At 38.5% G+C, this 17,403-nt stretch overlaps 1 protein-coding gene across 8 annotated transcripts in view; it reads right to left on the bottom strand.

The window, feature by feature from the left end:
• Window positions 1-17,403, bottom strand: part of GIGYF2 (GRB10 interacting GYF protein 2) — a 127,870-nt gene that overhangs the window by 78,779 nt on the left and 31,688 nt on the right. For all 8 annotated transcript variants that reach the window (XM_043462008.1, XM_043462000.1, XM_043462006.1 and 5 more), the window contains 3 exons: window positions 13,816-13,945; window positions 12,831-12,926; window positions 2,116-2,227 (listed from right to left, as the gene is read on the bottom strand). In XM_043462008.1, the coding sequence (XP_043317943.1) occupies window positions 2,116-2,227; window positions 12,831-12,926; window positions 13,816-13,945 (338 nt within the window). The remainder of the gene's footprint in view (window positions 1-2,115; window positions 2,228-12,830; window positions 12,927-13,815; window positions 13,946-17,403) is intronic.

The following is a 17,403-nucleotide window of genomic DNA, read 5'->3' as shown; positions in this document are numbered from 1 at the left end:
TACTTCCTTTAAAAAAAAATAAAATATACTTCCTTTAATAATGAGGAAGGCAATGGCTGACAACTGTATAGATACGCTTTATTTTTAAACATCTTCACCAGACAAAATAAAAAGATGACAAATTCATATTGTTTCCCTGTTCACTTATTTAAATTTTACTGCTTCATGATAGTCAGAAGTATGAAAGTCAGCTGATTTTCACAACAAACTTCTCTCAAGTTGGAAAGAGGCAGGGCAATCATCTGATGTCAGGTCTGATCATGCCAAAAAAAAAAAAAAAAAAACCAGCTACACTAATCACTATTTATTTAACCAACAGGTTAAAATTAAGCAATAACTGAAGAAAACAAAACCACAGATTAAAGGTCTCATGGAACCAATAAGAATCACAGTTGGGACAATGGTATCAGAAGTATTTCTCACTAAATCAGTTCATTCATTTAACTAGTTTCATGTCATCCATTCATATCAATGTTAATTAAGTCACTGCTTTTATTACAGTATCTTTCATACAAGTCCCATTTAAATTCTGAATGTAAGAGTCCTATTCCTATGTAATAGCAATATGCACTTCAAACCAGAAGGCAGAAAGAAAGTAATCAATGGTTCATCAGTTTCTAGACCTGGAATTTGTTTTAACAAGTATTTAGAGATTGGTTGGTATTTGCAACACACAACACTGGTGGTCACTTGAGGAACAAAAAACAGCTGCTTGTTGGCCTCACTTCTTAATAAATAAGACCTCTCACCGTCATGCCCTGAAAAGCACTAGAGGAAAAGCTCCCCAAGGGCAATCTCTTCTCAGTGCGAGCCCACTGCAGAAAAACCCAGGCAACATCCAAGGAGCAGGCCACAGTCACCCTCAAAACACCATCATCACATCCCCAAGCAGCACAGATCTCAGACGATTTCTGGACCAACAGAACCTAACTATGTTTGGGAATCTAAATGGCCTGTGGACGTTCTGAAACACACATGCTTAAATCTCACCTACCACTATATTCTGCTGCAGATATTTTTTCCTGTTGAGTTTTATAGATGATTCTAACAACTCCCCAGGTTAAAAACCACCATTCTAGAGACTGACAAATTCAGAAGGAAAACACATGGACAACCTGGTAACAGCACTTGATCTACAAGTAGAGTTTTAGTTAACCTCTTCATTATTCAGAACAGTTGCCTTCCCACATTCTGAATGAAACCCCTTCACAGGAATACACAATTTAATACAATCTCTATAAAGAATGGATATAAATCATTCTATTCATAAAGCATAACTTTAAGAAAAAAGAATTTAGATACTCCACATTCATGATCATGCCAACCTGGACGGTGCAATGTGTGGAGGCAATGACTTCTTTTTTTGCAGACATCCATCTTCCAAAAGCACCTTTGAAAACTGCAAGGTGTGTTGAGACTTCTGCTATGATTTAGCCAACTTAGAAGTAAAAGCTCAAGTAAATATTTATATTACAAACATTAAGAATGCCCTTAAGCAGCAGAAGATCAACAAACTCCAAGTAGGGAGCAGATATCAAAGAGCAAGTAATATCAATTATTCTTCTAAGAAAAGACAAATCTATAAAATATAAAACTACAGATTATATAAAGGATTGTTGCATAATGTTTTCTTTCTTCTGCACCCTAAAAAGGTCTCGTACTGAGGAGATGGCTTTTACAAAAGCCTCTCTCTGGCTGGGGACACTCCTGGCACATGGCCTTATATGGGGACCCGAGTCCCAGCGGCCTGCAGGGACCTGGGTGCCACTCCTGCAGCCAAGGCACTTCAGGGAGCTCCGGCTCTCAGTGTAAGGTCCCGGGGGGCGAGGAACATGGATCACAAATACTTGCCAAGAGAATGAGGACCATCTAAAATCATTCACACTCAAATCTCTAGGCTCAAATCACCCTCTTCTACTCCAAATCAGGGGCTGTGGACTAGATACACTGAGAAATGGTTCCAAAAACAAATGGTCAGGACATTTATTATGCAGTTAATGTCAAAAAGCAGTTTTCAAAAATCAAATATCAAAATATTCTTAAAGTGATTTATTTATTTCCCTGTTCTCTTTCTCCACCGTTCCGTTATTACTTTTTTTTCACATGAAAGCTCACCTCGCCCTCGTGAAGAACTTCGACCTCTAGGAGCCCCCACCACTGTTCCTCCTCCTCCTCGTCCTGTCAATCGCAGGACAGCAGCACTATTTACGGACATGGAAAAGTTTCTCTGCCAAAAAAAGAAAAGAAAGGAAAAAAATGGATAAAACAGATAAAACCACATGTTGCTCCTCACCATCTCCCACAGCATCTATAAACCGGCATCTGATGACTACCAGCGATGAGAGACGATCACCACATGGCACACTAAGATGTTACAAATTTTGGGTTTAGCTGAAAATTTTAAACTAACATTTCAGATCAACAAACATGAACCACTAATGCCTTACACCATGTTAGGTTCTGTATGTACCCAAGAGGAGGCAAGATATGTACGCATCATCATGATAGAGAATACACAGTAAAAGAGATCTGGTTTGAAAGGGTCCTTTAACTACTGAAAGGTGGAAATGAGCGGGAGTCACAAAAGGTCTGAATCAATAGTAACAGGATGAAAAAAAAAATGGATCATTTTGCCTCATTCTGCTCATCAGTGTGAATGAGCAATTCCAACTAGAGTTTAATAGAATGACAGCTATCAGGGATGAATGGGGAAAGGCAAAGAAAGAAGAGGGGAGGGGAAGAGAATGCTTGAGAAGAATAAACAAAATCCCACTCACTTAGTCATTAGCTTACATCTGCATCCACAGTCAATGTGGAAAAGGGTCAAACATGACAAGACCAGTAGTGGGTGGGCATCCTTCAAACATGAAGAGGGGACACAGGAAGACAAGAGGTCTGGGATTCAAAAATATGTTTAGTCGATACTTCTGGATAAATGGAACAGACATGGCTTAGGAAAAGGTAAAGCAGGAAGCAATTATAGAAATACTGGAAAATGATCTATGAAATATCAAAATCCTAGGCATATGAAACAATTTAATGAGAGAGTTTTAAACTCAAAAACTGCTGGAATACATCTTTACCTGAATTCTTTCTATACACTTGGGCTTCTCTGATAGCTCAGTTGGTAAAGAATCCACCTGCAATGCAGGAGGCCCCAGTTTGGTTCCTGGGATGGGAAGATCCACTAGATAAGGGATAGGCTACCCACTCCAGTATTCTTGGGCTTCCCTTGTGGCTCAGCTGGTAAAGAATCCGCCTGCAATGCAGGAGGCCTGAGTTCGATCCCTGGGTCGGGAAGATGCCCTGAAGGAAAAGGCTACCCACTCCAGTATTCTGGCCTGGAGAATTCCATGGACTGTACGCAAAGAGTCGGACACGACTGAGCAACCAAGCACAGCACAGAACCTAACAGACATCTGTGCAAAAATGCAGTGGTATGGGAGTGTGGGAAACCTGACTTCAGCAGGGCTGCAGCAACGGTCCTCGGGACAGAGAGGCAACAAGTGAGGCCTAGAGTACACAAGTTTGGTAGCAGCTAACTAAATTTCAGGGAAATAAAATTCTGCAATTCAACTACTTATTTTAAGTCCAAATTGTTTCCACTGTGTTTGGATTCAAAATCAAATGAAATATGATATTCCTATCTTAAAGAAATCAACATGTAATTTTGGTTTGAAAAACTTCTACTTTCATTACTAAATTTTTCTTGTTTTAATATGTGGATGATTTTCTCCTCATTAACTGTCACTACTTGTCTTTATCAGAACTGTATTCAATAGAATTTGTTCAGGTAAACTTTAGAAACTTATTTTTTTCCTTTGACTTTTATAGGCATATAATAATAAAATCAAGTAACTTCAAAACTGAAGACCAAGATATAATTAATAATGGAAAACTAGAGGCAGATACCAAACTTAATCAATACTTACTTCAAACTGTATTTTATTTTATTTTTTTTTTTTTTGTATTTTAATAAAAATTATTTTTAAGAAAAGCTAGTTGAAACAAATGCATTAATTTATCTTGGGGCACACAGTAAACAGCAGTGTTACTGAATAACTCTTCTGGGATCACAATTAAACAAGACTGTGAAATCCCAAAATCTAGATTCATGTATTCTAATACTGGAAAAATAGAAGTCAGTGTTAAATGTACTGTCCATGCCAGAATCTGACACTGTTGAATACCTCATAACCAAAGTATTACATGTATGAAACTCAAACACACCCATCTACAGGGTTCAGGGAAACTCTCATATGCTTTCACACTTCCTAATACACTGCAGCTGAATGTGAAAGTTGGTATAATCTCTGGAAGGCAATATATATACTTATCAGATACATTTGTCAAAGTCTATTTCAATGTCCACCCCTTTTGACATAACACTTTCTCTTTTTACACGTGTGAAAAATAACATAAGCAGAACGATTTTAACTGCAGTACTGTTTGTAAAAGCAAAAATGGCAACTGGCTAAGTATCAATCAAAAGGAGCTGATCTAAAAATCATGATTCTACACAATTTTTTAAAAACATAAGGCAACTCTTACTTATTAGGGTTAACCATACAAAACTGGGCTTCCCTGGTGGCTCACTCAGTAAAGAATCTACCTACAAGACAGGAGATTGCATGCAACAGAGGAGACTTGGGTGAAAGCCGAGTCAGGAAGATCCCCTGGAGGAGGAAATGGCAACTTAACTCTAGTAGTCTTTTTTTTTCCACTCTGGTAACCATTCTTGCCTAGGAAATCCCATGGACAGAGGAGCCTGCCACGCTACAGTTCATGGGGTCGCAAGAGTTGGACATGACTTAGCAACTACACCACCACCATCATCATACAAAACTGCTAATATTCAATCATTTCTGATCCAGAAAACCACATTTCCTACAGTCCACCTAATCAGGCTCCAGCCTAATAGCTGGAGTGAAGTGCACGGAGAGGCTAGACTGCCTGAGAGTGAACTGCGGCTCCTTTACTCAACTCTGTGCCTCCTTTTCCTCATGCATGTAATGTGAAAAGCAATCTACTTCATGGGCTGTTGTAAGCACTTAATACATTAACAAATAGTTAGGACAGGGACACATCTTAGAAGTTAAATAAATATGTCATTACCTCCCAAATAGATGCTTAGGTAGAAACAGTGTAGAACTGTATGCCTAACAGGCGTGCGAGCGTGTGTGTGTGTTTTAAAGAACAGATACAAAAGTAGCTGCAGTTGTACTAAATAGCAGCCGTGTGTGTGTGCGTGCGTGTTTTAAAGAACAGACACAAAAGTAGCTGCAGTTGTATTAAATACCCTAGAAAGGGAACACAAGAAAATGGAAATAACAGTTAATCCTGAGGGAGAAAAAAACCTAGGTCACTCATAGACTTGTTTTTCACTGTTATGTGCTTTGTGAATTTTGCATGTATACACATGTATTGTCTAATAAAAAAATGCATAAATGAAGTGCCTTTCTTTCATGTCAAATAAATAAAATACGCCAATCTGGTAGCAGTTACTTAAATTACACGTGTAATATATGGAGCTTCATTGATTATGCCAAGGCCTTTGACTGTGTGGATCACAATAAACTCTGAAAAATTCTGAAAGAGATGGGAATACCAGACCACCTGACCTGCCTCTTGAGAAATCTGTATGCAGGGCAGGAAGCAACAGTTAGAACTGGACATGGACTGGTTCCCACAGGAAACAGATATGTCGAGGCTGTACATTGTCATCCTGCTTATTTAACTTATAGGCAGAGTACATCATGAGAAATGCTGGGCTGGAGGAAGCACAAGCTAGAGTCAAGATTGCCGGGAGAAATATCAATAACCTCAGATATGCAGATGACACCACCCTTAAGGCAGAAAGTGAAGAAGAACTAAAGAGCCCCTTGATGAAAGTGAAAGAGGAGAGTGAAAAAGTTGGCTTAAAGCTTAACATTCACAAAACTAAGATCATGGCATCTGGTCCCATCACTTCATGGCAAGCAGATGGGGAAACACTGGCAGACTTTATTATTTTGGACTCCAAAATCACTGCAGATGGTGACTGAAGCCATGAAATTAAAAGACGCTTGCTCCTTGGAAGGCAAGTTATGACCCAACCTAGACAGCTTATTAGGAAGCAGAGACATTACTTTGCCAACAAAGGTCCGTCTAGTCAAGGTTATGGTTTTCCAGTAGACATGTATGGATGTGGGAGTTGAACTATAAAGAAAGCTGAGTGCCGAAGAATTGATGCTTTTGAACTGTGGTGTTGGAGAAGACTCTTGAGAGTCCCTTGGACAGCAAGGAGATCCAACCAGTCCATCCTAAAGGACATCAGTCCTGGTTGTTCATTGGAAGGACTGATATTGAAGCTGAAACTCCAATACTTTGGCCACCTGATGTGAAGAACTGACTCAATGGAAAAGACCCCGATGCTGGGAAAGACTGAAGGCAAGAGGAGAAGGGGATGACAGAGGATGAGATGATTGGATGGCATCACCGACTCAATGGACATGAGTTTGGGTAGACTCCGAGAGTTGGTGATGGACAGGGAGGCCTGGCGTGCTGCAGTCCATGGGGTCACAAAGAGTCGGACACGGCTGAGCAATTGAACTGAATGCTTTTCAAACTTGAGAAGGACATACAGGGCAATATCAAATCAAACAGCAACCAGAAGATCTTATTTGAGCATTAATTTTGTTCAAAGAAAACCTTTTATGTAGTTATATTTTACACATGCGTGCATTCATGTATGTGTATACATCTATGTGTAAGAGTATATGTGGTGGGGAGGGTGTGGGCAAGAAGTGCGCACACTCAGTTAACTTGCATTTTAAAGATAAAATACCCTCTTTAGGTAACATCAGGAAACAAGATATATAGCAAGAAGCTATTTTAGGTTATTAGAATTATTTACCTCCCGGATAGGAGTAACAGGGTGAATAGGTATGCAAAACTCTAGCCTAGGAAGGTCTAAGCAATTCCTGAACAGGTAACCATCCAAAATATTAATTTCAAAATATTAATGAATCTTTCGCCAGCTCTAAGTACTGTCCTATTCCAACATATATTATAAAAAGAAAGGACAGCAAGTGTCCAGAATTCCTAAATTTTGCATTTTTGTGCTGTGCTATGCTTAATCGCTCAGTCGTGTCCAACTCTGCGACTCCATGGACTGTAGTACATACACCAGGCTCCTCTGTCCATGGAATTCTCCAGGCAAGATTACTGGAATGGGTTGCCATTTCTTTCACCAGGGGATGTTCTCCACCCAAGGATCAAACTCCAGGTCTCCACATTGTGAGCGGATTCTTTACTGTCTCAGTCACCATGGAAGCCAATCTTTACATTAAGCCCTGGTAATTACAGCATTCAAATCTTAACACCTCAAGATAAACTTTTCCATTATAAAAACAAAATGAAGAGCTACTTCTTTAGTCATTCTAGAACTAATTTTCATGTGAAGGTGTACTGCACATCTAACTTTATTCCTTTTTAAAAAACCAACAGTTTTCAGCATTTATTGAATAATTTTTGATTGTTCAAGTAATCAGTGTAGCCCTTAAACTGTATCACATGTTAGTAACTAGTACCAAGTCCTTCTGCCTACTTACTAAAAAGCTTTTCTAACCCATGTTGTCTCTAAGAAAACTAGGCAGTCATTTAATGAAAAATAAAAAATGATTATTAAAAATATTCATAAACAATTGGAAAACTAATTACTAAAGACTGAAACTGGTATATTGAGCTATATAAAAATAAGCTTCTGTATTAAAAAATATCATAAATGAAAACAAATGCAATTTTAAATTTAGAAAAATGAACAAGTTAGTAGATGGGTAGGATGAGGGGTGGGAGGGAGTTTCAAGATGGGATACATGTACACATACAGGTAATTCACTTTATTGTACAGCAGAAACTACCACAGCACTGTAAAAATTATACTCCAATAAAAAAGAAACTGAAAAAAAAAAAAAAGAAAATTTAACAGGTTAGGTTTAGGACTAGCTCAAGAAAAAGATTACTATCCACCCCCCTCCTCCCCCAAAATGGCGAAGAACAAAAAATTAAAAGAAATATAAATGCAAGTATCTGAGAAACTCTGCACCAGGGAAGGAAATGCAAACTAAAAGAAAGAATACTTTTTCCAAATATGCAGAGAATATTTTTCAATAAAAATACTGTAAATATAGAACAAAGCTTAGTATATACACCACCACCTCCACAAAAAGGGGGAAATATATTCAATATTTACTTGGAAAAATACACAAGAAACTGCTAATACAGGCTGCCTTTCAGAAAAGGAGACAGACGGCTGGTGGAAAGGATGGGAGAGAGATCTTCTATTATGCACTGTTCTGTAAATTTTGATTTCTAAACCATATGATTTGGGCTTCCCTGACAGCTCAGTTGGTAAAGAATCTGCCTGCAATGCAGGAGACCCCAGTTCGATTCCTGGGCTGGGAAGATCCGCTGGAGAAGGGATAGGATACCCACTCCAGTACTCTTGGGCTTCCCTTGTGGCTCAGCTGGTAAAGAATCCGCCTGCAATGTGGGAGACCTGGGTTTGATCCCAGGGTTGGAAAAATTCCCCTGGAGAAGGGAAAGGCTACCCACTCCAGTATTCTGGCCTGGAGAATTCCACATGCTTTACTGCTCATGAAAAAAACAATGAAATCATGGAAGAGCAAGGGTAAAACAGTACAGGTATGGCAACAGTGAAACAAAAGTAATATATACCCTCAATGATTCTTCAAAGTGATCCAGCAGTATGGAGTGATTTGGTTTTATTTCCTAACTTTCAATTATAATCAGCTGGTAGGTGCAACTATCCTTAAGCCAATTTTTTGTTTTGCAATTTTTTAATTTTTTTGCCACAAGGGATGTAGGATCTTAGTTCCCTTAGTCCAGGAATCAAACCCATGCCCCCTAAATTGGAAGCACAAAATCTTAACCACTGGACCGCCAGGGAAGTTAAAAACAGTTTTGATTCCTGTAGCTTTGCAGTAAAGTTCTAAAACTGGAAGTATAGGTCTTATTTCTTCGCAAAACTGTTTTGACAACTTGGGGTCCTCTGTATTTCTATATAAATTTTAAGATCAGCTTCTACCCAAAAAGCCACTGGGGTTTTGGTGGGGATTGCACTGGCAGCAAATCATTAATAATATTAAGTCTTTCAAGGCTTAATAAAATGCTAATGCCTTTCCATTTATTGAGATCTTAATTTCTTTCAATAGTGTTTCTTTTTTCTTTTAATTGTACAAAGTTTCATACTCCTTAGTTAAATTTTTTTTTCCTCTTTTTTTTTCCATTTATTTTTATTAGTTGGAGGCTAATTACTTTGCACGGAATTTTCTTAATTTCCTTTGCAAATTGTCCATTGCTAGTATATGGAAATGCTTCCCTGGTGGCTCAGTCAGTAAAGAATCCACCTGCAATGCAGGAGACCTGGGTTCAATATCTGAGTTGGGAAGATCCCCTGGAGGAGGGCATGGCGGCCCACTCCAGTATTCTTGCCTGGAGAATTCCCATGGACAGAGGAGCCTGGCAGGCTACAGGGCATGGGGTCACAAAGAGTCGGACACGACTGAGCGACTAAGTACACAGTAATGGAAACACAACTGACTTTTGTGTACTGATTCTGTAGCATACAACTGTGCTATATTCACTTACTGGTGTTAATAGTTATTCTGTGGATTCTTTAGGATTTTCTATATGTAGGATCATGTCATCTTCAAACAGAGATAATTTTACTTCTTCCCTCCCAATCGGGATCCTTTTTATTTCCTTTTCTAGCCTAAGAGCTCAGCTAAAACTTCCAACACAAGGTTTAATATCAGTAGTGAAAGCAGATATACTATCTTGTTCCCAATCCAAGAAGAAAAGCTTTCAGTCTTTCATCACAGAGTATAATGTTGGTTGTGGGTTTTTCATAAAAGCCCTTAATTAAGTTCACTTCCATTCCCAGTTCGTTAAGTTTGCTTTCACAAAAGGGTGTTGAATTTTGTCAAATGCTTTTTCTGTGGAAACTGAGGTGATCAAGTGCTTTTCTTTTCTTCAATCTATTAATAGGGTATATTATATTGGTTTATGTTGCACCACCCTGGAATTCTGGGGATAAACCCCACTTAGCCATGGTGTATAATCCTTTTGATACGCTGTTGGATTCAGTCTGCATTACCGGCGTATTCTGACAACTGAAGATACACAAAAATAAACTACTTAAACATACTAAATGTTAACAAGTAATTATTTCTACATGGTGATTTTATAGGTAAGATTTACTTCTTCGTATCTTTCTGTATTTTCTATAATCAAATATGAATATCTTTTACAGCAAAAAAAAATAAGTATTTTATTGATTTTTCTCACTTATGAAAATATTATAAAGCAGAGATGAACAAACTGATGCTATATGTATGAATGTGAAATCTAAAAATCATTACTCAAAGAAAAAAACAAGCTGCAGAATATAATTATACAGTGGTGCTGTCACTTCAATCATGTCCGACTCTTTGTGACCCCGCAGACTGTAGCCTGCCAGGCTCCTCTGTCCATGAGATTCTCCAGGCAAAGATACTGGAGTGGTTGCCAGTTCCTCCTCCATAATATACAGTACACTATATTCAATATAGGCTTCCCTGGTGGTTCAGATGGTAAAGAATCTGCCTGCAATTTAGAGACCTGGGTTCAATCCCTGGGTCAGGAAGATCCCCTGAAGAAGGAAATGGCTACCCACTCCAGCATGGTTGGTTGGAGCATTTCATGAACTGAGGAGCCTGGGAGGCTACAGTCCATGTAAAATTTATAACCCTATAAGATGGAACTCTTATGGGTATATGGACACACAAAAATATAATGACAATATCAAAACATGAATGATGAAAATAATCTGATTCATAGTAATCCCTGGAAATGCAGAGAGGGCTATACCCCAGGCAGTCTCAACTGTGGTGAAGAAGAAATTTTGTTTCTTAAAACAAAGGTATACACAAATTATTTTAAGATTAGATGTATTTGAGTTGAAAATATTCAGGTCATTGTAATAATATTCTCTATACTATTTGAAATGCTTCATAATAAAAATATTTTTGAGAAAAATTAAACCAAAATATAACCAGATGTGCAATTTTTTTTTAAAGGAAATTCACCACTTTTGAAAAGAAACTTTTCACCAATTACTAGAGACAGGACCCTTCCTTTCCCATGCATTCTTTATAACAATAACAACTTTTCATCAATGAAAATATTTGTTGATGACCCTAGATGATACTGGGTTTCATGAATAAAGAAGGAACTATTAGCCTGATTTTGGACCTCCCTGGTAGCTCAGCTGGTAAAGAATCTGCCTGCAATGAAGAAGACCCTGGTTAGATTCCAGGGTCGGGAAGATCCCCTGGAGAAGGGATAGGCTACCCACTCCAGTATTCTTGGGCTTTCATGGTGGCTCAGACGGTAAAGAATCCGCCTGCAAAGCAGGAGACCTGGCTTCGATCCTGGGTTGGGAAGATCCCCTGGAGGAGGGCCTGGCAACCCACTCCAGTATTCTTGCCTGGAGAATCCCCACTGACACAGGAGCTCGGCGGGCTACAGTCCATGGGGTGGCAAAGAGTCGAACACGCCCGAGCAACTAAGCACACAGCACAGCCTGATTTAGGAGAGACCACAAATGAGGCAAAACTGCTCACAAGCATGGTGCTCAAAGTCACCAAACAAACATCACACCTTTCTTAAAACTTAACGCGGGTTAACGAAGTCTAGTTTTTATTTGGCCACGCCTCGTGGCTCGTGAGATCTTAGTTCCCCATCAGTTCTGAACCACCAGGGAAGTTTCAATAAGTTCTCTTAATAGGCTTTCCCTCTGAATAGACTGATTTCACCATGCACAGCATGGCAAGAGTGCAGAAAAAACACCCAGAGCTGTCACAAAAAATAATGAAAAATGTTCTGGAATTAGATAGTGGTGATGGGTTACACAACGCTGCATCTACTAAAAACTATAAAAATGTTTAATTTTATGGCATGTAACTTAGGTCTCAATAAAAGTTTTCTTAAAAAGTAATGATGATTCTTCATTTAAAGTGGTATTCCAACAAAGCTCTTTCCTTCTCCATTTTACTATAATCACCACGGTGGTGGTGGTTTAGTTGCTAAGTTGTGTCCAACTCTTGCGACCCCGTGGATTGTAGCCCACCAGGCTCCTCTGTCCATGGGATGCTTCAGGGAGGAATACTGGAGTGGGCTGCCATTTCCTTCGCCAGCGGATCTTCCCGTCCCAGGGACTGAACCCAGGTCTCCTGCATTGCAGGCAGATTCTTTACCAACTGAGCTATGAGGGTAGCCCAATAATCACCATAGTTCGTTGAAATCAGAAACTCCATTATTTATCTATGGACATCGTACACTGTAACACAGAATCTGTTACTTTACAGCCCAAAACTCTTTCTCACAATTATCATTTTAAAAAATTTGTGACAGAAAAGCACCGTTTTAAGCACACTGTGAGCTGATTATTTACATTTTCCTTTAGTGGTAAAAACTGGTGGGAATTCAGGTTTAGCAGATTACTTTTGAAAAACAACAAGTTTCTGAAAAGAAGGCCCTCTCCCCTGAAAAATACCTTTTTCTCTCTAATCTAACACACATCCTTATCTCTACATAATATTCAACAGCCTCAGATCTAAAGCAGAATCTAGTCAACTCAGAGAGGCATCCATACGCCAAGAAGAGTAGAAGGAAGCAGGCCCTGGGGAAGGAGGACACTCCTGAGAGCCTAAGGGGGAACTTCCTGTTTTCATGCCTCAGTGGGAAGGAACAAGGGTGGGGCCTGAGGCTCAAAGCTACGCACACACCTGCTCTTCTTCCGTGAAGGGCACAAGAGCCAGTGGCAGCAGGGGCTCCTCCTGTAGGATGGGCAGAAATTCTTTATCCAGAAGGTCTGAAGGGATCTGTTTGACCAAACACATGACCATGAGATTAATACTCTCCCTGCAATTCTAAGAAGCAAAAGCAAGAAAATATTGTTTGGTTTACCTGTTGCTGATTATCAAAGATACGGATTAAAAGCTTATTCAGTCACAATGAATATTCTGACAGGGTCAAACATTAAGAAGCCCAGTCACACACCCTGTCCTCCCATCAGACTACCACACTCAGATTTGATACACAGCACTGACCCTGATACTCCAGAGTGCACATTTAACTCAAACCACAGGTGGTGAGGAGAATTTTACAAGCAACTGTATCTGTTCTTAGCAATGATCATTAAAATTTGATCCTTAATCCATTAATAAAATTAACAGCAAAGTACACTTAAGTAGAAAATGTTATTTCTCACTAGTTACATAACAGAAGTGTACTTTATACTGTTTGAGTTTTGATCATTTATAAGTAACACAAATGAAGTACTATATTTTAAGATTTTCTCCCCACTAAAAATTTTACATTTAACTCAAAAGGAAGAACAAGAGAAGCATCTGCCCTTCTGGCTCCTAACATCTAACTGGAAAGAATGACAGATGCAATAAAGAGAAGAGAAAACTTTCTCAGCCATCACGGAGGGATAAAAATAAAGGTTGTGAGGAAATCAGTTAAACAAAGAATTAAGTCCTGCCCACTCTCCTGCTTCCATGAAGCTTTCTACTTCTGTGATGAAATCTTAGGTTTTCTTTTCTAAAACATAAAGTGTGCATCATTTAGAAGAGCCTCTGTGAACTACTGAAGGTTTCAACACAAGAAGAAAAGAGAGAAAAACCATAGCTATTTCATATATCAACACATAACTGTACACACTCAGAAATCGCATTTGCAATTTTGAACTCTTTCCTACGTTCTTACCTTGTTGTCTTTAAGGAAAAGTGCTAACATTTCTTCTCTCCCGTAACGATAGTCTGCTAACTTATACTTAGGCAATGCTGGCGAAAGAGGGGGGGATGTAATACTCCCACCGCTGGACAGAGCTCGGAGCCTAAAACAGTAGACAGAACAGAAAAACAAAGTGTCAAATGTGCTGGCAGTAAGGACTTTATATTTCCACATAATGTAATATTTTCATTTTAGTTCTTCAAAAGAACAGAAAGGAAAAGCCATTATCTCAAGGTATCCAAGATTTTAGCTCTAATGCAATCTGCTGCTCACTTAAGAGAACAGTTCATTGAGTTCATTGACAAATAAGTAGACAACTTCCTTAAGTATTGTGCCATATCCCTGAGAAGTTTAGGGAATGAGGAGGAGACACCTTTTTCTAAACTATAAAAGTAACATATAATTAAAACAAAAATGAGACATCACCTCACACAGGGTTAATAAAAATTAATAACTCTAACAATACCAGCTATTGGCAAGGATGTAAAACAACGCAACATTCTCCAGTAGTACTTGCGGAGTTAAAAACTAGAACAGTCACTTCAAAGAATGATTTTCTAATATTTAACAAAATATTTTAAAAAATATTTTTGCTCCCAAAGAGAAAATGCAAAATACAGATACCTGTAAAAAAGATACTTCTAAATATGCCCATATTTCATAATTCACTTTTAATAAAAGCAATTAATGATCAGTGTAGAGAATTTGAAAATGCAGTGGGAAAAAAAAGATGAAGTACAAGGAGAAAAAAAAATAAAAGCCATATTTACTGCTAAGGAAAAAAAGAAAGGTAAAAATATACTTCAAGCTGATAACAGAAATTACCTCAAAGGAATAAAACTGGGAAAAGGGGAACAATTTTATAAGATGTTATTATTTTAAAAAGGAGTTGAACCTCAGCAAAAAATGGCAAGTTTTCCTCCAGGGAAAACTTTCATCAGGAGTAGCCCAAAGTTCTACAAAGTAGTAGATTACAAGGGTAAAAGGGACCAAAGTACTGCAAGTCAGTAGTTTAGCCCAAAGAAAATTCAACAGAAGCTCTGAAATATATCCCCAAATTGCTAAGCTGTATTGACAAAAAAAAGAGGGGACCAGTCTACAACTTGTACGTTAAAAAGTATGAAGGTCAAGCAGAATAAATACTTGCACATTATTCAAGAATGGCAGAGAAAGTAGCAGGTACATAGTAAATATACAGAATGTGTTCACATGTAGAAAGCAATACCAAGGAAAAAAGAAAAGGAGAATGAATCAGTACAGTAAGACTAATAAAGTTTTGTTTTTTATTTCACTGTTTCTATCTTATTTTTTAATGTTTTATTACAGATAATTTTGAACATATATAAAAGCATCAAGAAGAAACTCTCCTGTACCCACTGACCCAGTACCCAGGCCATCCAATTCCTTCTACAGCCCCATTTAAGCCTCCTTTAATATTATTCTGAAGGAACTCTTTTGCTTTCAAAATTTTTAAAGGAAGTTATTTTCAAGTTTGGAGACAATTCTTTTAAGAAAAGTTATCATTTCATCTGTAAATATTTCAAAATGTTGTCTCTAAAAGATACGGATTTTTCTTTAGGTGTGAATTTTGCTAACTTTATCCCTGTGATATAGTTTAATACATTTCTCTGCTCTCTGCATTTCATGTAAACAGGTGACTGGATGTAGACTTGGCCAAGACTGATGTAGACTGATCAGACTTGGCAAGACCACATCCATGTGGTGGTTATGTAACTCCACCAGGAGGCACATACTGCCTGGTTGGTTTTGCAAGGCTAAGCAGTCCTTCAGGAGCGAAAGCTTAGATCCCCAAATTCACTAGGGTTACAGACTGACTTTATTCTATCATTTCTTCTTTATTTACTAGGTAGAGTAGTTGTACAAAGAGAAACTTCCCTCTCATACTATCTGGTATGACCTAATAGAATATAGCTCATACAAGAAAACAAACAGCTTTCGTTCTTCCATTTCATTTATTAGTTTCCATAATAATGACTTTATTCACTAACAATCCTCCAACAGTAAAATTATTTTCATTAATGCATTTCATTTCACTGCAATTATTCTTTTTTTTTTTGCAATTATTCTTAACAATAATCAAACTGTCTCATCTTTGCCTAGTGGGAGAGGCTTCAGGTTAGCTTCGAAGTCCTTCTGACCCAACCCTAGTAGTTTTTGAGAGCTTCACTTCTATCTGGTATGTCAAATGTTCCAAAATCAGCTTATTTCTTGCCTCAGATGTGGAATCAACCGTTTCACCAGGGAGCCTGATTCTCTTTGGTAATAAACAGGTTAAGACTACAGTCTGGGTGCTCAAAGTGTTCATTGTTATTGGGTTGGTTTTTTGTTTTCTTTCCAATTATTCACAGACTTAGAGGTCACCTCAGTGACTCATCCAACTCCTATAAGACAGGCTAAACAAGTCAGTAAGAAAACAACGTGCCCACAAAGGAGGACCCAACCACTGCTGAAGGACCTGCCAGCACGGCGGTTCACATCACATTCATGAACATTTGGGCTCTTCCCTGGAAACGTGGGATTAAAATCCACTGAGAACTGAAGCTGGGAATGTTACATATACTCATTTAATTTTTACAACCACTCCCAATATGACAGATGAGAAAAACAAAGCCAAGGAGTTAAGCCATTTACCCACAATCACAGTCAGTAGAACCAAGAGTCAAAAACTAGGTTTTTATGACTAAAAAGACCAAAATCTTTCCAACAGTGAGGTCTCAAATTTTTTAAATAGTCATGGTTCAGTGTGCCAAAAATTAATTTTTACATATACATCTATATAATTAGAAATCAGTTTAAAATATCTTATACTAAGTCAATATGTTCCCTAAGAGTGTCTACCACTAGAGGGCACATCTAGGCGCTCTTCCATTTTCCAATGGAAAAATCATCCCAGTATCTACAATTATGTTTCACTAGAGACTTTCCAGCTCACCGTCCAACACCCCTAATTTCTTCATCTGCTCCTCATAAGGTTTCAAATCCACCCAACAATCCCTAGAGAATGAAATGGTTGGATGGCATCACTGACTCAATGGACACGAGTTTGATACCTCCAGCAAACAGTGAGAACAGGGAAGCCTAGTGTTCTGAGGTTCGTGGGGTCACAAAGAGTCAGACGCGACTGAACAACCCCCAGGGGCTTTCCATGCCTAGGAACTGAACACTTCTTACAGGTACCAGACCTAAAGAGTAACATGACCAGGAATGCATACTCAAAAGAGTTCTCCAGCTATTGTGAAGGCAAGCTAAGCGTAATGCAACCTAGAGAAGACAGTAGCCTGAACCAGAAGAATGGCTGTGCTCCACTTAGTAATCAACAAATCCTGTCCCAAGTCCTCCTTCATCCACAGATAATCTAAAAAGCTGAAATATATCTGGATAATATCCTTCCCCAAAAACCCACCAGTGACCTTTACCTGCTCTAGAATCATGCCCCATATAGCCCTCTCTTCTAGAAACTCAATCCTTCCCTATTAGCGTTCCACTCATCTCTCAATATATCTAATAGTGATTTGCTTAAAAGGCCTCTAATGCAGCATC

The sequence above is a fragment of the Cervus canadensis genome, chromosome 2 (genome assembly GCF_019320065.1).
Source record: "Cervus canadensis isolate Bull #8, Minnesota chromosome 2, ASM1932006v1, whole genome shotgun sequence".
Taxonomy (NCBI): Eukaryota; Metazoa; Chordata; class Mammalia; order Artiodactyla; family Cervidae; genus Cervus; species Cervus canadensis.
Note: the sequence above shows the minus strand (reverse complement) of the source record. Positions and strands in the feature narration are given on the sequence as shown.